The 24,360-nt window shown below is 38.9% G+C and overlaps 1 protein-coding gene across 1 annotated transcript in view; it reads right to left on the reverse strand.

Moving 5' to 3' along the window:
• MAN1A1 (mannosidase alpha class 1A member 1) overlaps nt 1-24,360 on the reverse strand; it is a 166,279-nt gene that overhangs the window by 124,339 nt on the left and 17,580 nt on the right. The window contains exon 3 of the mRNA XM_058735117.1: nt 420-516. Coding sequence (XP_058591100.1) covers nt 420-516 — 97 coding nt within the window. The remainder of the gene's footprint in view (nt 1-419; nt 517-24,360) is intronic.

Consider the following 24,360-nt stretch of genomic DNA (forward strand, 5'->3'; position numbering starts at 1 on the left):
GTTGAGAGTCACCAAGATACAGTGAAGATCACCATGGCAGGCTGGTGATCAATAAAGCTTATCGATAAAGACACAACTTTACCTGACAAGAAGCAGTTAATGCAGCCGACCAAATGCTCCTCTGCTGGGTATCACCCCAGGAGCTAAAAATCTTGATGCTGCACCCATAGCCATTAAATGATAATCTTTGGGACTGTTCCCCAGGCATCAGTATTTTTTTTTAAAGGTACTCAAGTGATTCCAATGTAGAGTGCTCTGTCTGAAGGACACACTATGCCCAGTCCTTGCAGATAATTGCAGCAGGTATGCAAGTTTCCTAGCAACATGGCCTGGAGGGGCACACAAACTTTACCACCCACAAGTTCCATCAATCGGAGAAAAGTTACTGTCACTAAGAAACCAAAGCACATTCTACTCACCAAACAAACTGCTCGAATGGCCTTCTTTTGATATAGGTTTCAGTTCATTTAATCCCCAGGCATAACGTTTATAATTATTCCAAGCATGTTTCATCATCTGAGAAAAAGAAATGAAAATAGGATTATAATTTGAATTTAAGATGTTTTTGCTATGAAATAGATCATTCACTGAGGACCTAAAGGTTAAAGCCTTAAAACTTATGGCTTAGTTAAAAAGATGATGATTAATTAAAAGGGTGACAATGGTATGAATAAACTAGAATACACACACACACACACACACACTGTCCCTTTATATTTACAAACGGAGATTTCTTTTTTGAATCCAGAGATATCATTTTCAAAAGTCATTTCCCAGTAACAAAATTTAACTTACCCTTAAAGGATGAACCATTCTTACATTTATCTATTTTATTCTCATGAAAGATTAAATCTGCAAAGACTATATTTAAGATTCTGATTTTTGCACAAGGTTCTTTGTACTTTGTCAACCTCATAGTATATAGACAAATATCCAAGGTTATCACTTTAAACACTTTGATGTATGTTGACCAAGTTAATGTGGAGAAGTCTACGGGAAATAAATGAAACTCTATGGTTATATTTAAATCTGGGGAAACTTCAGCTTGTTTTAATATAATCAATCTTGAATTGTATAGATATCTGTGTACCTGTATAATAAAGACTGATCCTGTATATTCCCAATCTAGATTCCTTGTACCAGGATTATTTTTAAAGCCAAACTTCTCTGTCATGCATTAAATTATTTTTTATTAATTTTAACAAAATTAATTTATCTACATATAATGAAAACCAAATTAATTTCTCCTGGCTTACAGATAAAGTTCTGACCTATTGTGCTAGACACTAACTCTAGTAGAAAGTGAATGATTTTTAAGGAGAGAAATTGTTCTAAGAGCCTGTCAAAATAGTCGTATAACCACTGTATAACAGCTGTAGAATTTTTTTTAATGACTCAAAGGATATATATAATTAGTTTTGTATGCATTTCTTAAAGAGGGCTGGGGGGCGCCTGGGTGGCGCAGTCGGTTAAGCGTCCGACTTCAGCCAGGTCACGATCTCGCGGTCCGTGAGTTCGAGCCCCGCGTCAGGCTCTGGGCTGATGGCTCGGAGCCTGGAGCCTGTTTCCGATTCTGTGTCTCCCTCTCTCTCTGCCCCTCCCCCGTTCATGCTCTGTCTCTCTCTGTCCCAAAAATAAATAAAAAATGTTGAAAAAAAAAAATTAAAAAAAAAAAAAAAAAAAAAAAAAAAAAAAAAAAAGAGGGCTGGGAACTCTTCACCTGTCAGAATTTATTCATGCCATTATTCCCAATCCATTAGCAAAATAATTAAAATATGGACATAACCTAAAAATGTTCTATTCTGGTTCCATATTTTAAAATATCTTAAAAAAGCATCACCTAAAGTTGACAAATACTTTACGTGGGCTGTTTATAACCAACATCTTCAGTGAGATTAATACAATTTTATTAATAAGAAAATTCTTCATAATTCTTCAAAATTCTTCAAAATTCTTCACAATAAACATCTTTTGTTAGCCAATTTGTACTATCTTCTTATCCCACCACTATCTCTATGAATAATAACTACTAAGAATCTGTACAATTTGCTGGGTGCTCTGCTAAATACTCTATGTTCAGTATTGTACTCAATTCTCATTACAACCCTATGGAATGTTGTATTACTATTGTTTGGTAAAGAAATTGAGGTTTGCAAGTTAAAACCCAAACAACTTTATTCAAAGTCATGACATTTCTCCACAGCTGAAGAGCCAGGGTTCATCCCCATGTTGGCCTGACTCCAAAGTCATGGCATTAACCAACATCATCTTCCTTTAATGAGTCAGCAACAGAATCTTCCTTTGATGAATCAGATTGTTGATCCTGCAACAATCAACAGAATGTGGACAAGGAAGTATTTTCAAGACTTTTCTCCTTATAATTTTATTGGAAGGTATAATCGATTTAAGGATAAAATAACATGATTTATGATTCCTATAATACCACTTATTAGTCACGTAATCATGGATGAGTCATAGTTTTTACAAGACTTTCTTTGAAGTAATAGGATCATATTCCTCACCGGGTATATGTAAGGATTACATGAGCACAGCCCATGATTGCACCTAGTGTATGGCTTTGCACATGGTGGGTAATCACCTGTTTACTGAATTTAAACTTATACTGGAACCAACTAAATTCACATCACAGGAAAAGAAACCAATGCCCCTCTGAAAAGACCAAGAATATGAAGTCCACAAAAACACCTTGAGATTACATCTGAGTTTGATTTGGTTTTCCCATTAAGTGTACATTTGGTCAACTTCATTCCTGTAAATTTCCAGACATTTTATAAATTCAAAATCTTTTGAAATATACCTGATACAAGAACAACAAAAAACTCTACGATGATTTGTTTCAGCTCTGAGTGGAAACCAGTGTCATATACTATTAATGACTCAAAGATGGCATAAATCTCTCCCAGAGAAGATAGATTGTTGCTTTATCAAAAGTTATCATTTATACAATGTACCACTAGTACAGAACTTCCTTGAGTTACCTCTGTAGTGTGTGTGTGTATGTGTGTATATATATATATATATATATATATATATATATATATATATATGTGTGTGTGTGTGTGTGTATATGTGTGTGTGTGTATGTGTATATATGTGTGTGTATGTGTGTGTGTGTGTGTGTGTGTATATATAATCTTTTTTCCCCAAGGGAAAATCTGACACTAATTGCTTGGCTTTCTATATTTCAAAAGTTGCTGTGACTTATTTCTCAGAATGGGTTCCTCATCCCATGGGATTTTGAGGAGTCAAAGAGAGAGAAAAAAAAAGAAAACTCTGTGGTCAAAATGCCTTGAATGGAGCATAAAGAGTGGCTTCTCCAGGAACTTATGAAATGAGGAGGAAACACCATATTGTTAAATGATTCCAGTGTTTGATCACCTCTGGAAATGATTTACCAAGTTAAAGCCAAACAGAAGACGTGTGTGTGTGTGTGTGTGTGTGTGTGTGTGTGTATAATAGTGAGACTGAACTCACAAGTCATATATAAAGTCAACTTTGTAACTAAGGCTATGACTTATACAAATATCTGGAAACATCAAAATGCTATAGCTTCTAATTTTATAGTATTAAGCCATTAGTCAGCTGAGGGATCTTGGGGATGAAGGCATTTAATCTCTCTAGACTCAGTGAGCTTGTGAGCTGACAGGACAGAAGGTCACTTCCAAAATTCAACTATTAACAAAGAAGTCCATGGACAGGATTAATCTCCATCTTCACATGTTCCTTAATTTTGTTTTGTAGTCTTTCGTCAATTTAATTAGAGTTCTACAGCTTGACATCCCAAGTAGAAGGATTAAAATAGGCCTAGGGGCGCCTGGGTGGCTCAGTCGGTTAAGCGTCCGACTTCAGCCAGGTCACGATCTCGCGGTCCGTGAGTTCGAGCCCCGCGTCGGGCTCTGGGCTGATGGCTCGGAGCCTGGAGCCTGTTTCCGATTCTGTGTCTCCCTCTCTCTCTGCCCCTCCCCCGTTCATGCTCTGTCTCTCTCTGTCCCAAAAATAAACGTTGAAAAAAAAAAAAATTTAAAAAAATAAAATAGGCCTAAACTAGAAGTTGATTAGGACTTCAAACACAGTACTGAAGCCCTCATGAAAAAAAAATGAAAGCATACCAAAGATTTATATTTTCCTGAATGTTTATATTTGCATTAGTGAGAGGCACAGCTAACACATGGTGTGAATGGGAACAAACAGAAGAGAACGATACAAAATTCTATTACAGCAATTTATTATCTTGACCCAGAGAAACTGGAATTAAGACATAAAATATCCATAAAAGTAGCTTTATTTCTCCTCGACTCTACTCTCATGGAAGATTCTTCCACTAGCACTTTCTTTTCAATTGGCAACAGAGTTAAGTAATTAGGCAATGTCATTTATTGAGTGTCTGCTCAATAAATGAATAATAAGATGCTAAAGCAACGAAGGGGAAGTGTACATGACTCTATCATGCTTATAATCTAATAGATAATGTATGGAACCTTAACATTATCCATTCGTACATACTCATAAATGTTTATAAATGTAACAGAAGAAGAGAACTAACATTGTATGTAACTCTGCTATCACAACCAATGATCTGTTTTCCATTTTATGTCCTGACCTAATCAGTGACATGAGAAGCCACAAATAAACAAAAATATGCTTGAATTTCCGCAGGTAAATATGGGTTTCACAGCTTACATTTTTGTTGCTAGGAACTACCTTTGAAAATGTTTTTATTTGCTGATGCTTTCACCATATAGTCTTAGGTTGTTCAAAATAGATACATTAAAAATCTTTTTGAATATCTCACTGTTTTTGCCAGACAGATCTTATGAAGACTTGGGCTTTTGCTGCCTCCTTACAAAAGTCTGCAAGCTCAAGTCCCACTTGTAGCTCTGTCCTGTGTGGTCTTACACAAAATTTCCATCATTTGTACAGTGTGATTGAAGTAAGTCCCTGGTCTCAGCTGACTGATCCAGGGCCTGGTGCCTGACCCAAAGGCAGACAACTAAGGGCTGGCCATGAGCCCTGGAGGTGAGGTGTCCAGATATGAAGCTCTCTGTAATGGCTGGACCAACCCAATCATCTACTCTACCTATGAAAGTGTAACAGAAATATTCACAGAGAATCCAGAGGCCAGAGTGAGGAAGAAACAGAGAAGTACAAAAATACAAAGAAGAAAAGCCATGAAAAAAGGAGTTCTGAGGCAGATGAAACCATGAGGGAGATGGAAGGTGAGGAGAGAAAAGCAAGAAGAGGCTGGGAGGCAGACAGGATGCCCCAGGGGAATTAGGTTAGGTCCTGGAGCCACTGCAGAACTACAAACAGTGCTGCTGAATCCTGAATGTTGATGAATTGTTTTCCTCCACTCCATGAGGTGTGGCTCTGCCCACCGAGGCTGTTTACTTACTTTCTCATGTGTCCTTATAGAAAACCCTCTCACTTATTGAAGACATATGTAAGAGAGCGGGCCACAGGTGTAGGCATCTGACAAACTGGGTTCATATCCAATGGCAGCATCATTAATGTGACTCTAAATGAGGCAACTAATCTCTCTGAACCCACTTTCCACACCCATAAAATGTAAAGAAATAGAAGTACTAGCCTCACTGGTTACTCTCATGATTAAGTAAAATAATGCATGGAAAGAGCTTAATATATTGCCTGACACACAGTAAGTACATGATAAATTGTAGGCACTATACTTATTTTTATTAAAAACCTAAGTATGTCTCTGATCATTGTAATCTGAAAAAGCATCATACTTTTTCCTAGTAACATATACAAATAGGAGGAGGCAAATATACATAAAACCAGGCAAACTTATTTAGTACACAAACTATAAATATACACACTTAAAAATATATACAACTATTTGATATCCAAAAGGTAGAAGAAGAGACAATGAGAACCTTTTCTACAAAGGGTCTTTTCCAGATGTAGGCAGTATGGGTCAATTTTAGTTCTGAAGGTTCTTGTGCCTGGTTTCTTGAAATGTTAGTTGTGCCTGGTCTGCTTGTGTAGGGGGTTTTCTTGAGGGATGTGGGGGCTAATCTAGGGCATCGATATGCCCACAATAAACAGTAATGCACAATAAGCTTTACTGTGTGCTGCCTGGACTGGGCTCATGGAAGATGGAAGTCCCTCACAGCAAGAGACTGTCCAGAGGCTTAAGGAAAAGAGGCCAGCCTCCTGAAAGGAAGGATGGCAAGGGAACTCCCTCCCAGGAGAAAGGGAGCTTATGTGCTAAGTGACTTCACTCAGAAGCATGGGAGGAAGTCTGTGGGTGAAAGAACTCCAGAAGGCAGTAGCAGCCTGGGATATTAAAACCACAAGGCCCTCTCTTATCAATGGTCAACAGATGCTGGGTAAGGTTTCATAGAGTATATAAAGCAGGCAGGCTCTAAATGGCTAAAACTCTGCTTGTTTGTTTTAAATAACTGCATGTGTAAAAACCTGAATTTAGTGTCAGTGGGCTATTGAGCTAACAATATTTCAGACTACAGTGGACACATGAGCAACTCAGAGGCCATCTCTGGCTCATTTATGTGACAGCTTGCCATGTGGTACTTAAGGGAAGAAACTGTAATCCAGTGACACTCACATTCCCCCTGTTCTAGAGGACACGAAGGGCTATGTTTGGTTGAGGTGAGGTCTAGGGTGTGAGGTCAATCAACCTCACTGATTGTTAGCTCTTAAGATTATACTTACAGTTGATGTTTTGAAAAACATGAATTTTAAAGCTGGACAGTAGATTCCATCAAACTTTGCCTGAAATGACTTGATTGTCCCGTGAAAGTAACTTCTGGAACTTTCAGATAAAATCTCAACACAGAAAATTTTTAGGATCACTTTATCCACCTTCCTTCTTTTAATCTTTGTGGACTGGAAAGTGGAAGGAGGAAAAGATAAAAAGTAACTTCAGGGAATTAAGTCACAGCTTCTCGAAAACCCATTCTTATCCACTGGAGAAGAATCTCTAGATGTGGGAACATGAGACAACAATCTACCCACACCTTCCTCTTATCTAAAGCTACACCTGCCTACATTCCCCTGTGAGAACGAAGGCTGAAAGGACCACAAGGAGCACCAGACCAGGGAGAGACTTGGTGCTGAGGCAGCTGTGGAAACAAAGCAGGCAGGCTTCCACCGGCAAAGACAGAGCCCTGCTACCTGACTCTGACCTCACAAACCCTGTTTTCTCATCTTTAACAATAGTCAGTTGTAACAAAGGTACCACTGTGGTACAGGACATTAATGGTAGGGTATGTTGGGGCATGGATAAATGGGAACTCTCTATATTTTCCACTCTATTTTGCCCTGAAAAAAATAACTGCTCTAAAGAATAAAGCACATATTTAAGAAAAGAATAACGTTACCTTCCTTACAGCATGGTCAAGAGATCAAATTGGATAATGCACCTGGCTGATAGAAGACATCCAATGAATATTGCTGGCCTCTAGCCACACCACCTCCTCATTTCCCTCCCAGGCCACAAGAATTAGAGATAAGGGAGAACAGCCTGAAAAAAGAGGAAACTCAGCTACACTCGGAGTAGGCAAGGCAATTGAGGGAGAAGTGAATTAACAGGATAGAAAAGGAAAGAGGCCAATGTCACCTAGAGGTGACAGAATGCAGAGCTTGGTATGTATGACAGGATTCACAGAGACCGCAGGCCTGGAGTCTAACACAATTACAGTGTTTAGCGTCCTCTCACTAACAGGCATCAAGATGCACTGAAGACAGTCCTAGGAATGATGCTCCTCCTGACACAGTTCTTCACTGAGCAAGGCCTGAGTCCAGTAACCTTCGATCTGTCTGTCATTGCCCAGCATGAAGAAAAACCCTCCTAGCTATGACAGTTTCCAATTTTACCCCATATCAAATTAAAACATTCACTCATGAGCCTTGCTCAATTTATCTCTTTCAAATGCTGAAATATATTAGTTCTCTCTCCCTTTCTCCAAGGCTGCTAAGGTGTTCTGTTTCCAAGATTCCTTTTCCAAATGTTACAATGACAATTACTACTTATCGAGTACTTTTGGTGCCATGATGTGAATTATAAGTGAGGATAGAGTAGGACGCCAGATTTAGGAAATAAGAAGATTCCATGCGACATACTTACATAAAATATATATACTTAGGTTTACCTAACATGCAAATTTAACAGAGTCCTGTATTTCATCCAGAAACCCTGAGATAGAGGGAGAGAACCATTCAATGGCTGCTTCTGTGTCCAGGGCCAGGTCCCTGGCTTGTGTCCTGCCTTGCCTTGGCCCTGAAAGAGGGACTAAAAACTCATGGGCCAGAGAGAAACAGAATGGCCAGGTCTAGAGCAACTGGAAATGACAGGGAATGTGGTAAAACAAGAGTGAAGGCCCTGACTAAAGCCATTTATAAAAATTACTCAAAAAAAAACTAAGCTTGCTTTTAAGGTTTTGAGCCAGGTTTTCCAGAGCTCTAGAAAAAAAAAAATAGTATGCTAGCTAAGGGGAAAAAAAATCTGTGAGGCACAGATAGCCCACAGACAGCAGTTTGCAACGCAGTCCCTGGTTTGTAGGCACATGTCTAAACACCACTCTGTGTTTAGGTCTGTGGGCATGTTGTTTACCCACATGCCCTCAACGGGCAGCTCCATGGCACAGGCTGCCCTCACTGCCTGCTCTTGGACTGTCCTGACCTCACCTTTGCTGGCGTCTCTTTGCCAAGAATTAGTGGAATTAGCAAGGTCTTGAGACCTGAGATGTGTAAACCATAACGCATACACTTCTCAGCAATTCTCTTCTGCCGGATTTCACATTTTAGAAAGCATTTAGAATTCTAAATGCTCTGTTTTACAAATGAAACTGCAGGAGCTGAAAAGGAGAAAGTGGCTTAACTTTGTCAATCATCTACCACAAGGCAACTTGAGGGGGAACTTGATAACAATTTACCTCACAATGTCCCTCTGGGGTGTGAGTACCCCATTTTACAGATGAGAAAGCTGAGGCCAAGCACAGCGCAGAGGAGCAGTAAGGCTATAAACTCACCAGTTCTCATTCTTGCCACTACAACATTTAAGAGAGCCTCAACTTTTTTTTTTTTTTTTTTTTTTTTTCTGCTTGTCAACCTTAAGACAACTCTCCCACTGCTCCAGGCACACAGGGCGGCCCTATCTGGGGTCTAAGGAGACACAGCCAGGCCTGGCACCAAATGCATTCACCAAATCAAACCAGGTTTGTGAGTCAGCTCAAGGAAAGAAGCTTGAAGCACCGCCTCTCCCCGCCTGCCTTGCATCCTTCATGACCTTCCTTCCCCTCCATATCAGGGCTCCCTCCACCTTATCCCTGCTCTTGTCCTCCTAGTGCTGGGGGCTAACTGCGCAGAGAAGATGGCCACCATGCTTGTCACTGGATTTAGGGAGAACTGTGGATCCCTCTCCTTCACACCAAGCTGCAGACTGTACCTACACCTGTAGCTCCCTTCAGCTCCACTAGTTCCTGAGCTTTATCACCACCACTTGGGCTACTGTGGCCAGTTTTTCTTCGCTCCTTTTCTTTCTTGTCTCTGTGTGAACAATTTGCTTGTTACGGAGTACTTGAAGCTGCCTCTTAACCACCGAGTGGATATATGTGTGCATATTTTCTTCACAGTTAGATGTCCTGAGTTCTCGCACAGCCAATTTTAGTATACTTATTTTTTTAAGACAGCAGGAGATACATAAAGGAGGAGTAATTATTTAATGCTATTGTATGAACCCCAGTGGGCCACTGAGCATTAATTCCCCAGTGAACTGAAAGAGTGGTTAGCAGTAGCAATCTCTTTAGAAAGAGTCAGAATGCCTGATAAAGCCAGTTTTAAAAAATGAGAATTCTAGTTAATCACTACTTGTGAGGACAGACTGTCCTTTTTCTAAGTATCTCATTCCCTAAGAAAGAGCCAGTTTTTCTAGATCCAGCTCAGGGAACTCGATCATATGATTTTTAATGGTTCTCTTTCTTTGTGACCAAAATTCTACATTATTTTATAAAACTTCTGTGCAGTTATCAAGTGGAAGAGGGTACAGGGCAAACAAGAAACAAAAACCCTCAAACCAAAAAAAAGAACCCCCAAACTTGACTAAAACATTCAATACATGTCTCTAAAATATTCTAAGGGATAGTACGTTAGCATCTCAAAAGTTAGAGGTTAGGGGGTGCCTGGGTGGGTCATTTGGTTAAGCATCTGACTTTGGCTCAGGTCAGGTTCTTGGGTTCAAGCCACACCTCAGGCTCTGTGCTGACAGCTCAGAGCCTGGGGCCTGCTTTGGATTCTGTGTCTCCCTCTCTCTGCCCTTCCCCTGGTCTTGCTCCATCTCTCTCTGTCTCTCAAAAATAAATAAACATTAAAAAAAAAACTTATAAAAAAAAGTTGGAGGCTAAGAAAAGGTTTGTTGATATGTGAATATCTAGTACCTTCCTTTTCTGGAAAGAAGCACTATTACTGAGATTACTGAGAAGATTTTCTACATCAATGTGCTCTGCATCAGCCCAGGGCCTATCACTTGCAGTTATTTCCTCATCAAAAATATCTGTCTTGTGTTTAATGTCTATGGTCTCTTAACACAGAAGTTGTCACTCAAGTTCAAAGGTTCAACCTCAGGGTTTTGGGTCTGATTGGTTTTTAATTGACCTAAAATTGCATTCATTAGATTACCCCTGCTAAGACCTCTGTGGTCAATGGGACACCAGCCAATCTTCCCTGCTTGGTCCCCAGGCAGAGTTGGTAAGGGTTTTCCAAACTGGGAAGCATCAGCAGCTACAGAACTTTGCTAGCCATCAAGACTAAACTGGTATCCCCTGCTGGGATATCACGAAGCTCTCTTTATTCTAAGATGGAGATCTGAAATATTATTCCATAGAAAACAAATACTATTCTCATGGAGTGTCTCATCTCAAAAGATTTTTTAAAGTTTCAATATTTGTAATAAAAAAGCAAGTCCAAACATCTTTTTAACTCATGCATGTCATTCTACAGTTTCAAATTTTCACTGCATTTACCTTTTTGCATTAGTGACACAATGATTTTTTCGAACTGACATACACTCTCTTCAAGGGATTTGTTTATGGGTTTGTCAAGTTCATAAAGACAGATAACCTTTTATTTGTTCTTTAATATTCCTTTTTTAAACTTTACAAATACCATGAGTTAGAACATAATTAATGATAAATGAAAAAAATTAGCTTTAATTTTATATAAAAATGGGCAAAAATCAGATATTTATTTTTTTTAGTATATTATTTTCTTATTATTTTTTAAAAAATTTTTTTTCAACGTTTTTTATTTATTTTTGGGACAGAGAGAGACAAAGCATGAACGGGGGAGGGGCAGAGAGAGAGGGAGACACAGAATCGGAAACAGGCTCCAGGCTCCGAGCCATCAGCCCAGAGCCTGACGCGGGGCTCGAACTCACGGACCGCGAGATCGTGACCTGGCTGAAGTCGGAGGCTTAACCGACTGCGCCACCCAGGCACCCCTTTCTTATTATTTTTTAAGTAAACAAACTAGCCCTAGATGTCAAACCCTGTTCTGCTTCAGCTAGCAAGAGGGTTACAGGGCACAGGTGTTTCCTTTTTTTTCTTCTGTGTGTATATTTTTTAAAGAGACTTTATCTCTAAAAATTTTTTTAATGTTTATTTATTTTTGAGTGACACAGAAAGAGAGAGAGAGAGAGAGAGAGAGAGAGACAGACAGACAGACAGACACAGAGCATGAGCAGGGGAAGGGCAGAGAGAGAGAGGGAGACACAGAATCTGGAGCAGGCTCCAGGCTCTGAGCAAGTGGTCAGCACAGAGCCAGATGCAGGGCTCGAACCCACAGACTGCGATATCCTGACCCGAGATGAAGTTGGACACCTAGCCAACTGAGCCACCCAGGAGCCTTGAGTGTTTATTTTTTAGAGCAGTTTTAGGTTCACGGTGAGATTGAGCAGAAAGTACAGAGATTGTCCATACACCTCCCTTGCCTGAACACCATACAACCATGCCCACTATCAACATCATGTGCCAGCATGGGACATCTGCTGTATCAATGAACCTACATGACATATCATAATTACCCAAAGTCCACAGTTTACATTAGGGTTCATTGTTGTTGTACATTCCGTGGGCTTTGACAAATGCATAATGACTTGTATCCCCTGCTCTAGTGTCATACAGAAGAGTTTCACTGCCGTTAAATCCTCTGTGCTCCCGCCATTCATCCCTACCCTCCACCCAACTCCTGAAAACCACTTACCGTTTTATTGTCTCCCCAGTTTTTCCTTGTCCAAAATTTCACAGAGTTGGAATTATACAGTATAAGCCTTTTCAGATTGGTCTATTTCACTTGGTAAATATATATTTAGGTTCCTCCATATCTGATTTTTCATGGCTTCATAGCTTATTTCATTTTAGACTGAATAATATTCCATTGTCTAGATGTACCATAGTTTATTTATCCATTCACCTTCTGAAGGATATCTTGATTGCTTCCAAGTTTTGGCAATTACAAATAAAGTTGCCATCAAAAAGAAAGTGGCAGGGCACAGTTGTTTTCAAATTAAAACCAGCTAAAGCATTATAAACTGCAATTTTGTAAGTTACTATTATTTGAAGGTAGAATTCATAAAAAATGTATTAGTTATAAGTGTCACATGGTATAGGAAAATAATTTTTAAACCTTCTGAAATGATTATCCTTAAAATTTGACCATTATTAATAGTTGGGATGCCCATTACCATCCCAGAATCCATGATTTCATTTGATTCTGAAAGTAATCCTTCTATATTCTGGAGGTAACAGTTTTAGACACTACTATCTGGGCACAGCAATAATAAAAAATGTTGTATTAAAAGGTATTATAAGTTACTTGTGAAAAGTAATATTTATACATACTCAATATCAGAAGTGCTGATTCCTAATATACTCTTGGGGTAGCAACTAGTGATTCTATAAGACATTATCCATAATTGGTGTGTCACATATGGCACTTTGTTATCATCCTTAATAATAGAACCAGCATTTACTGAACACTTCTATGTCAGGAAATATGTGAAGCACCTACATACTCTCTCAGTGCCTCATAACAACCCTGCAAGAAGATAGTCAGTCTCCTGACTGAGATTCTCATTGCACAGATGAAGAAATCAATAGGTTATGTAATTTTTGCAGGGTCAGGCCTCTGATGAGTGGGAGAGGTTGGCTCTCAATTTGGGCTGACTCTGAAGCCTATGACATACTGACTTGTACACTGTCCTGAGGTAAACATATGACCCATGCAATCTGGGGACTTTGCCTTCCAAATAAACTTCCAAAAAACTATTAACTCATGCGTCACTGATAGACATCTTTGTATGTTTTCTATTACCTATTTAATTATTCTAGAGAAATTAAACTTTTTAATAAAGACTTTCAGAAACATGACATGCAAAACCACCTTTTAATTTTTCTATTTTTGAAAACCTTGCTGGTATAGAGGAGAAACATTAAATATATTGGTAGATTAAGGAATTGAAATGAAAATGAGACTACCTCTTGCTTCTAGTGCCCTGTAGGATAAAGATGTCTTACATACAATGAAAAAGAATTTTGCTTTACATTAATTTTAACATCTAAGATTTCCTTCCTTTGAAAAATGTTAGTTTGTGTTTATTTGGACACCCTATAGTGTTAGCTCATTTTGTTCTTGGTTTCACAGCAGATGACATTTTATCACCAACGGAACACCCTAATAATTTTGTTTTGTGGCTACTGAAAAAAGACATCTTGCTCAAAATGTATTTAAATGTCAGTAGCACTCTATAAATTGCTCCTAAATTGGCAGCATCAGAGTTCTCACTAAACACCTTCATTAAAAAAAAAAAAGTAAAGAGATACTGATTATTTTTCAATGCTCTTTCTACTAGCTTCTTTTAGACTTTTACTATTACTGAAGATGGAAAACAATTATCTTGGACTGTAAGTGATATGATTTTTAAAGTAAGCATTAACATCTCATATGCTTGTATTATCACCAGTCTATAAACTATGATTCTCTATGGGCAGAAGATCATCTGAAATGTTTTGTAAGTGATGGCAAGTATTTCCTGGGCTTGAAAATGCATACTCTAACCATTCTGTGAAAGCTTTAAAATCTGACAAAGCCTGGGTTTGGTTTTTTTTTTTTTTTCCCTCCCCGAATGGTAGAAAAAGATAATAATCATTCTTTCTGTTGCAGGATGGCAAGTGCCCAGAATTAAATATATGCCAAATTCAGTGACCTGTTAAAGTAGACTGCATTGCTTAGTATTAGCTTTGGGTACAAATGACTTCCAATTTTCTTCAGCTGTTTTACAGCTTAAAAAGCAGGCAAAGACCTTTATAAATCTAAGAAGAAGGGAAAAAAAGATGCCAAGTTTATTAGCAGAAGTCAAATTATTTTACTGTTTAAAAAGATGACACAAAGATGAAAAACAATAATAAAAATGGGGAAAAATGAATATATATTCTACATATTGCAGATAATATAGGTTGGTTTAACCACACCGAAGTCTCCTTCTCTCTTGCTTGTCTCTAGAACATAAGATACGAAAGCCAAATGTGTGCTTTCCTAGCCTCTCCACAGCTAGAGGTGGCTATGTGACAAAGTTCTGCAAGTGAGATATTCGCCGACGTCTGTTGGTAGTTCTGCTTTACCTCTTCTTTCTGCCCTAAATGAAGGCAAGATGTGGGTAGATGAGCTGTCAGAGTGGCCATTCTGCTACCATAAATGAGTGTGAACTCAGAAGCACCACAGAGGCATCATTCTGATGGAATGGACAACCATGGCCTGCCCCTCAGCTATAAGTTGAAACTAAGGTTATTGCTACTTAACTCATAGACCAAACACCACTAATGAATTTGACATTTCAGTAGCTCTCCTTTGGTTGTTTTTTGAGTGATCAGATCAGAACTGGACTTAAGCCATACCTCCAATTAGGGGAAACAGGAAGTTTTTCTTTGCATTATTTACTTTCACAATATTGTTTGCTAGCTGAAACTACTCCAAAGGTTTGATCCGAATAGTTGCAAAATAATAAATAATACAATTTATCAAAGAAATTATGGTACCGGAGTCCTCTGTCCAAGCTTTAAATGGCTAATGTGTTGCAGGGGTTATGGGGAGAGCCATAAGTGGTTAAAAAAATAATAGGTATGTAATCAGGGTTTCTGGATTCACCTAGAAAACAGTAACTTTATTGAAGAATGTGAGTTTTTTTCCTCCACCTTGCTCGAAAAAAGGAAAATATTTCTTCTAAGTGGAATAAATTATTCAAGTAAGTAGTGCCATTAAAGATGACTATGTTATATTTTTGAATGAAAATCTCAAATATTAGTTAAGGTATCTTCTATAATAGAATTTATCCACAGTGCTGGTAAAAACTGAATTACTCTAATATTTGCATCCCATTATTGTTAACTATATTACATAGCTTAAGCTATCTGAAAAGGCCTCTGGTTAAAAAAAAAAAAAAAAACATGTAAAAGGTATTTTTACTTAATACTATGCTTCCTGTTAGTAAAACTAGTCACACTAGTTGAAATATTTGTTGTCTACTTTTATAGAGTTACACAGCTGAGTTACAATTTCTTTTTCTCAATGTAAAACTTCTCTTCCTCAAATATGTCTATATATTTATATGTACAAGAATACAACTTTTCCTATGTTTTATTATAACGACACCAAATCTGGTTTAAAAAGGTCAGTATACTTGTGATCTTCAACTATCAATTTCCATATAAACTGACTCTCTTCTACCATGTATTTTCTTCTCATTGTTTGTACAATATTAGAATTCCATATCCTTCGTTTCTGGAAACGAGACTGTTGTTCCAAATAGAGAAGTATGACCTTCTACAGTTGACAGAAAATACCTTCCAAGCACTGAATATAAAATACTGTCCTTGGCTTAGGACTCTTTAACTTGATTTAAAATATCCTTGTTTAAAATGTTCCTCAGAACTAGCAGAATATTTTGCCTTCTCCCAGGATGCTCTGTCAGTATTTAAGAGGAATCTGTCCATCCTACCTGCTTCCTTAGCCCTGTCTTAGAAGATGGATGCCCTTCCAGCAACTAATTACTCACCTTTGAATTCACCGACAAAGATCCAAGGTCCTGATCTAATGGATCAAATGCATGGCCTGTAAATGTTTACCTTTGTTTGCCCAGGAAAGAAGCTGGGCAAAGGTGCGGGTGTCAGAGTGGCCTCGGGTGTGACTGCCTGCCTGTTCCAGTACTGGACTTTACAGACTCCAATTCCAACTCCATTCCCACCTGTTGCTCTGTGCCCAGCTAAACTGTTCATTCCTTCCACAAACATCTGAGCATCTACAGCTACGTGGTCAACACTACATTCCATTCCTATCCACCAGTGGCTAAACTTTACACAGCTGTATGTCCATGACTCTTATCGGTGTTACTAAGAGCTTCAATTCTGATTCCACTTCTGCTTTTTCTCCTTTCTCTGACTTGGATCTTTGGGTACTGGGCTCTGTTCCGCTCAGATCCATGACTAACATGATATACTTCGCTGATATTCTTTGCAACCCAGACTCATGCCTCAACTCTATTCTCAGGATTATTAGTAACCATCCCTTGTAAAGGAACTGCCTTCCTAGCATGCATGGTCTCTAGTCTGTGGGCCCCATTAGCCATTGGCCTGGTCCACCAAATAAGATGCCACGATACATGTACAGTTCCACATGTGGAACTAGAAGCACAATGCTGTGATGGTTGCCACTGAGATAATCCAATTTACAAGTTTTTTCTATAGAGTAACATATTTAAATGCTGATTCATTATAATTCAAGGTATCCTCCCCTAATTCAAGTCATTCCTGATACAGAAACTTAGGCATTCCTCCACATTTCACTAGTAAAGCTAATAGTTTTGCTATAATGAAGTAGCAAAGTAAAGCTAAGAGTTTTTCCAAAATGTCTTCAGCACAAGACTTTAAATAATGAAGTGGCAAAATAAGATTTGGGTAATAGTCATTTCAAAATTGAAGGGGGGCTTTAACTAGTTTTCAACTATTATGTAGCTTGATTTTTAACACGGTGCTCAAGGGTGTAACCGAGTCTACAGTGAGGTAGCTGCTGACAGATAAGGGTCTCTATTCTAACAGCCTGAGATCATAGGAAACAAGCTGGACTTTGTCCAAACCCTTGAAAGATGCCAATTATACTTAAATCGAATTCCTCTTAATCATGAAGTCTGTGAAGAAGTAGTTATCACTGTTCCACCACTTCTCGAAAGTGCCACAAAAATGAACCTGTGAATTTTAACAAAAGACCACATTAAAAAATGTAATTCTGTTGTTATCTGTTTTTCCCAGTTTCTAGCCCTGACGACAAAGTATGGCCGATATGGTTTGTACAGAAAATGTTTTGTTTGCTCCTTTTAAATGAAGTGCCTGGGTGTTTCTCTTTGTACCTGTAGATTCAAAGTTGTAATATAATGACCCAAAAAGGATGGAGTAGATGTCATCCTCACTTCAGCAAATACTTCCTTTTTGCTGACATTTGTAAAAACCAAGAATTTGTTAGCTAGAAGAAAAATATATTTCCATTATAACATGATCACAATCATGTATTTTACCAATACTTAGCAACTGTCTCACGTAACATGAAATCCATTATTAAGTATTTTTGAGTACCTAATTGGTGCTCAGCATGTCAGTTTCCTTCTGCTCTAGCCACAACAATTCAGATCTGTAAGCTACTGCTGTGTTTGTGTCTTGTGGTTATGTTTCTCCAGGTACAAAACACAGTGGAAGATATGGGAATGTACCCAGATTCTTTTCTTTCCCTCCCAGGATGTCAGGCTAATCAGCTCTCTGTACCCAGTGGTAATTCAGGTATTGATGACTAACTGACCCAAGCATCAGAAGGACAAATTCTGAGACAAATGGATAGTGAGAAACACAACTCAATTAGTTAAACTTGAGACCGAGGTGACAGGGGAGAGGGATGATAGCGAGAAAAAAGTAATTGGAGAATATTCTAAGTCATTACTTATGTATAAGAAGGGAATGGGAGGGAATGAAAACAGAAAATACACAAGCCTTATATAATAGAAATAAAAATGACACTGGTAAAATCATTTAGGTTTTCCAAACAATACACTACAATAAAGGTAAATTCAAAATAGGTAACTACAATGGGTACTTATCTTGCCTATTACTGAGTTTCAATGTAAATTGCAACAGCAAATCCCCAAACTCAAATAATTTCCTTCCTAAGATCTCCAGAAGAAAGCTCACTGGAAAATTAGGAAATGAAGAAAATTAAAAATTTCACTCAATTTTTCACAGGAACCGAGTATTTCTAACCCCTAATTGTGTATTGTAGGGGTTAAGCACACCCTTGTAGAATCTGTTACATATAAAAATAGATACACAAAGGTTTGTCTTTTTAACACCAGAAAATGTTTTCTCTATTTTACTGTAAACCCAGAGCCCCATGTCTGTCAGGCATGAGTATCTTCAGTGTTAAAAGTCACTAATTAAACGTGATTATCTTATTTCCAAATGAAGTTGCTACTAAAACCATAAAAGGACACTGGTTTAAAACATGGTTTCTTAACCTCAGCACTGTTGACATTTTGGGTAGATAATTCTTTGCTGTAGGAGTTGTCCTGTGCTCTGCTGGAAGTTTATCAGTATCCCTAGTCTCTACCCATCAGATGCTCTGTAGCACATATCCCCAGATGCGATAGCCAATATCTCCAGACATTGCCAACTGTCTCCTGGCAAAGGCTGCGGGAGGGCAAAATAGCCCCAGTTGAGAAACAATGGTTGAAACAAATGGTTAAATTAAAATAATCATCCTAATACTTTTTTAGCACTATGAACTAGGCACAATTCAACTTAATCCTCAATAACAATTCTTCTGAGGTAGAGCCTATTTTAACCCCTATTTTGCAGATGAGGAAACTGAAGTACAGAAAGGTGAAGTTACTGCCCAAGGTCACTGGACACATAAGTGGCAGAGAGGGAAGTCAAACCTAAGCAGTCTGGCTCCTAATTTCCACATGATAGCTGCGATGACATAGGGAGAACAAACACAACTTACAATTATTTCTCATTCAAGATTTTTAGTAGTCTTATAATATCGGACACCTTACATACCCCTAGTGAGTTCAGAACAGTGATTGGTAAAACAGGAACAATAATGAGATAAAATAAGATAATTTATCAAAAGCAGTTAGGAAAGCCTCAAAACAAAAGTTCTAAGAATAATGAATAGAATATTCTTATTTATTCACACTCTTTACATGTGGATATATCTTTGGTGTCTCTTCCCTGTTTATATGCATATAGCAATTAGAATCGGTTACACAGAGAAACTACTATAAAACGCTGCTTCTGCTTTGGGTTATCCCTACCAGTAATCTGAAGCACGAAGTACCTCCTGGGTAACAGCCTGATTGGTCGATCATAAACCATAGCAACAGGCCACACGATTCGCCAGTGGCTGTTGAGTAGCTCTTGTATATGGGCTGCACCAGGCTTCCCAGACCGCACACACATAGTATCCACAAGTAGTAGGTAGAAATCCCCCCAAAGATGTCCGCTCCCTAATCTAGGTACCTGTGAAATGTAATTTTACAAGGCAAAAGGACAGTTTACAGATGTAACGAAAGTTACACCTAATTATCCAAGGACAGGTAAGGTAACCTTAAGACACAGAGAGAAGCCTGGATTATCAAGGTGGAGCCAATCTACTCACCTGAGGCCTTGAAAACAGACAATGTTCTTTACCTGAGGCAGAAGAGAGGCAGCAGAAGGGAGAGTGAGAGATTTAGCTGAGCAGCACTCAGTGAGGTGTTGTCAGTTTGAAAATGGGAGAGGCACTGTGAACATGAATACAGGCAGCCTTGAAGAGCTGAGAGGCTCCCAGCTAACAGCCAGTAAGGGCACTGGGACCTCAGCCCTGCTGTTGCAAGGAACTGAATTTTGTCAACAAGCTGAATGAACCTCTAAGTGGATTCTCAACCAGAGCCTCCAGGTAAGAGACCAGGCCACCCAGTGCAGAGACATCAAAGAAGCCCACTCACTCTGACCTAAGGAACTGTGAGACATTAATTTTATATAGTTTTCAGCTTCTATGTTTGTGTAATTTGTTACAGCAACTACAGAAAACTAACAGAGCATGCAACATGCCTGAACAAGGAAGAACAGTAACTTACCCACTGCCACAGCATAAATTACCAAGTGGCAGACAAAGATTTAGAAACCCAGTCTTTCAACCCCCAAACTATTTCTTTAAATAATAAATATCTGCACCATCCTGGAAGCAAATGGTTTTGCATCCATTTACTCTCAGGCTCCTCACAACAGCCATGAAAGCATTTTACAGATGAGAAAGGCTCAAAGACATTGTGTACTTACACAGGGTTAGACTGTTAATAAGTGACAAAGCCATGAGATCTTTTATCTCTTTGCCTTTGCATGTGCTGCCTTTAACAGTGAATGTGTAGTAAATATAAAGGATTAAACAAAGCAAGCCATAAAAGCACTGAAAGACAAATGATTTTCTGCTGAAGGGAAACAGGTAAGAATTTGTGGAACTAATAAGATTTAAGTTGGGTCTGGATGGACAGGTAGAATTTCCAAAGAATGCTAAGACCTGATCTTTTTTTTAGAAACGTGGAATCAAATTCGTGTGTGTGTGTGTGTGTGTGTGTGTGTGTGTGTGTGTATGTGTGAATTGGCCACCATTAAGGTTAAAATATTTGAACTTTATCCCATTATGAAGCAGCACTATGAGAGGCTGTTAAATAGAGAACATCTCTGGGCAGGTATGTTTGATTCATGAACTAGTGTTTTGCAGGCATGTTTGTATCATAGTTAGTGGAACAACATGAAAATGCTGGTAAACTGTCATTTCAAGGAGGCAGAATTTTCTGTAGTGAATATATATAGCAGAACCCCAGACAATCCGCCTCTAACAAGTAGTCCCATGACAAAGGAACCTCCAATAAAAGAAAAGCAGCTGGATGCAGCAGAGATGGAGGGAGACCTCTGTGTATCCAGGCAACCCTGTCTTCTCCAGAACACTCAAGGGGCTCCGTGTCATGGCTATATTGGTATTAAAAATCAATACTCTACCACTTGGCCATAGTGGATTAGACACCTAACTACAGCTGGGTCAGATTCTCCATTCTGGTAATTTAGAATTTAGTCTCTGAGACACTTTTTGGAATATTAGTACTTTAACTCATTGGCCGTGGAAACTAAAGAAAGCGTTTGTTTGCAGAGGAAAGAATAAAACAGATATGTCTACAGACAAAAGATCAAGTAACCCAGGATAAGAAACTAGAGGCATAGCAGTCTTGGTTCCAGATCCCTTGATAGTTCTAGGCCCTGTAGCATCTTGCTGCACTTCTTGACTTGAATCCATGACATAATCTCTCTTATCTTGCAATAAATATCCCTACCCACTTTCTTTAACCTGAGTGGATTTATACTCTTACAAAAAAAAAAAAAAAATGATCCTTGCATCAAATTCTCAAACAAAACAAAACAAAACAAAACAAACAAACAAAACTTGGGAAAACCCCAAGACTACGTCAATCTACTTGTCTGCCTTCTTCAACTATGTCAGAGTGGCTGAATCCTGCTAAAGAAGAACCAAACAAGTGAGCAGATGGAGCCATCACAAATCCACAGCCGCCAGCCCCAAATGTGTGCTTGGCAGTGCCCAGCAAGCTGACTGTTTCTGTACTTAATGTTTGCACTGCCCCTAGTCATCTTGCAGCTACCATCCCACCCCTCCAGTTCCAACCACTTTGGCCTTCTTGGAAGAAAGGTCTCTGTACTTCCTTCCCTCCCCTGCACTACGGATTCCACTCCAAATACACCACTGAATATGTTCTAGTAGGGATCTATTTCTGCCTGCTTGTTACCAAATCTGCAGGCCAATTCTTAGTCCTTACCTTGTTTCTCAGCATCATTTGACACTACTGACACTCACTACTTAAAATGTTAAATATCCAAAAATGCCCCAGGGTGCCATATTCTGCTAGTTTTCTTTCTGTGCTTCTGATGGCTCCTTCCCTGGTGTCTCTTACCCTGTGCATCCCTTAAATGTTGATGTTCCTCGGGCCTTAGGTCTTGAACTCTCGTAGTAGGATACCGTATCCCTGAGAGAGCTTATCTACTTCTGCAGCTTGATGGTCTTAAGATTGGTATCTCTAGTTCAGTCCTGTCTTTGCAGTGCTTGCTCTTTATTTCCAATTGCCTGTGAGAGACCTTCTACACTTGGACATCTTTCTCATTTAATGCAAAGCACGCCAAACCAAATCCATCATGCCTCTCCATTCCTCTACTTTGCCTAGGTCCCCACCATTACCTGATGCACAAAAACCAGGAACCCAAGCACTGTCTTTGATTCTACTTCCTTCATCTGTCTCCGTGTAAGTGTTCACAAAGTTCTGTAAATGTTATCTTTTAAATATCTCAACAATCTGTCCACTTTGGCTATCCCCACTGCCCCCATGTTAAACAAGCCATCATCACCTCTCACCTGGATTACTGCAAAGCCCAACACGTGCCTGACTCCAACCTTATCCCAAAATACAAATTTGAGATTATTTCCTCAATTTAAAACCCTTTCATTGCTCCCAGAGATCTCAAGATAAAGTCCACACACCTTGTGAGATCCCTTCTCTGCTTTACTTCTCTGGCTTATTTATTAGCACTGGCTTCTCAATTGCTGGTTCATTGCTCATTTATCTGGTTCAGTTTTTGGCTTACCCTCGGGGCCTTCACACAGGCCTCTCCCTATTCTGTGCCCCCTTCCTCCTGCTCTTCAAGTGGCTAATCTCTACTCACCTCTAATGTTCTACTACTTTTAGAAAGTATTCCTGAAACTCCTAAACCTGAGCTAATGGTCCCTATCACACTCCCCCACTGCACCCCAAACTTCCCCTACTGGAACACTTATCACACTTCTCCTCCCTATCCTTGTGGATTCCAGATTGGCACTGGTCTCATATACCTTGCTTACTGTTGTCTCTCCAGTGCTCTGTACAAGGAAGTACTCCTAAATATTTCTGGAAAGAGCACTGTTGGAAATGTTTCTTCATTTGGCTTATTTTAGAAAATTAATATTAAAGTTGTTTTTTAAAAACATTTGGATATGAATGATTACTGTACTGCTCCACCTGAATATACTTTAGAAGGAGTTATACTGTCCAATGTATCATCATCGAGGACCAATTAAACATGCTTTGTTGTTACTTCTATGTAAAATCTGAGCGTCAAGTCAGTAACGATGCTTACTTTGACTCAAATCTTTTTTGGTAATATACCTCATCATGAATTTTAAAATTAATATTTCACTTGTGTTACTATGGTCATACTTTATGAAATGTCTCCCTTAAAAATTAAATAATTGCAAGATTATTCATTCTAAAATTTAGGAGTCATAGTTGCCCCAAGACTAAGGGGAGAAAAGGAAGCAACTGTTTTTTAAATTTACTTTGAGAAAGAGAGAGAGAGAGAGGGTGTGTGTGTGTGTGTGTGTGTGTGTGTGTGTGTGTGCAGGGGAGGGGCAGAGAGATAGGGAGAGAGACAATCCCAAGCAGTCTGCACACTGACAGTGTGGAGCCTAATGTGGGGCTCAAATTCATGAACTGTAACATCACAACCTGAGCTGAAATCTACAGTCCAATGAACCCAGGTGCCCCAGAAAGGAAGCAAATTTAGACTTTTTTCAGAGACTGTCCTCTTTCTCTCCATTTTGACTTAAACAACTTTCCAGGACTTCCAATTATTTTCATTAATGCTTAACGTATAATTTGAGATAATTATATACATACACATAATCATGTATACATTATGTATAAACATATCATTAAGGTGTATATGCTTACATTAATATACACTAATAAACATGTGCTTAATGTGGACCACAATATCATTAAGAGAAACCTTTGCAAACAAACTGATCATGGGTTTTACTTTCAGAATTAAGTCTAAAAACAAGACACAACAGCACAAACAAACTGAAAACTAAAATGAAAACAAACAAAAACAAAAACCCAGCAGGTTGTTTGCCACAAGCTGAGATGGAATATCAACCCTCATGCTCCTGTTTCCCCCTTACTTCTCAGGCAAAGGAGTGACTCCAGTGACTCCCAGTTCCTTAGTCAAAACAGGTAAGATCCTCAAGGACGCCAAGGCAAGGGGAGGGGGTGCATTCACCAGGAGTGAATGCAGTCTTGGGAAGATTTGTGCCAGGGCCAGATAGAGCCAATGTCAAATCCCAGGTGAGCCACCCAGAAGCTTTGTAACCCCAGGCAATTTTCACCACCCTTCTTGACCCCAATTTCTT

Source organism: Neofelis nebulosa, chromosome 6 (assembly GCF_028018385.1).
Source record: "Neofelis nebulosa isolate mNeoNeb1 chromosome 6, mNeoNeb1.pri, whole genome shotgun sequence".
NCBI lineage: Eukaryota > Metazoa > Chordata > Mammalia > Carnivora > Felidae > Neofelis > Neofelis nebulosa.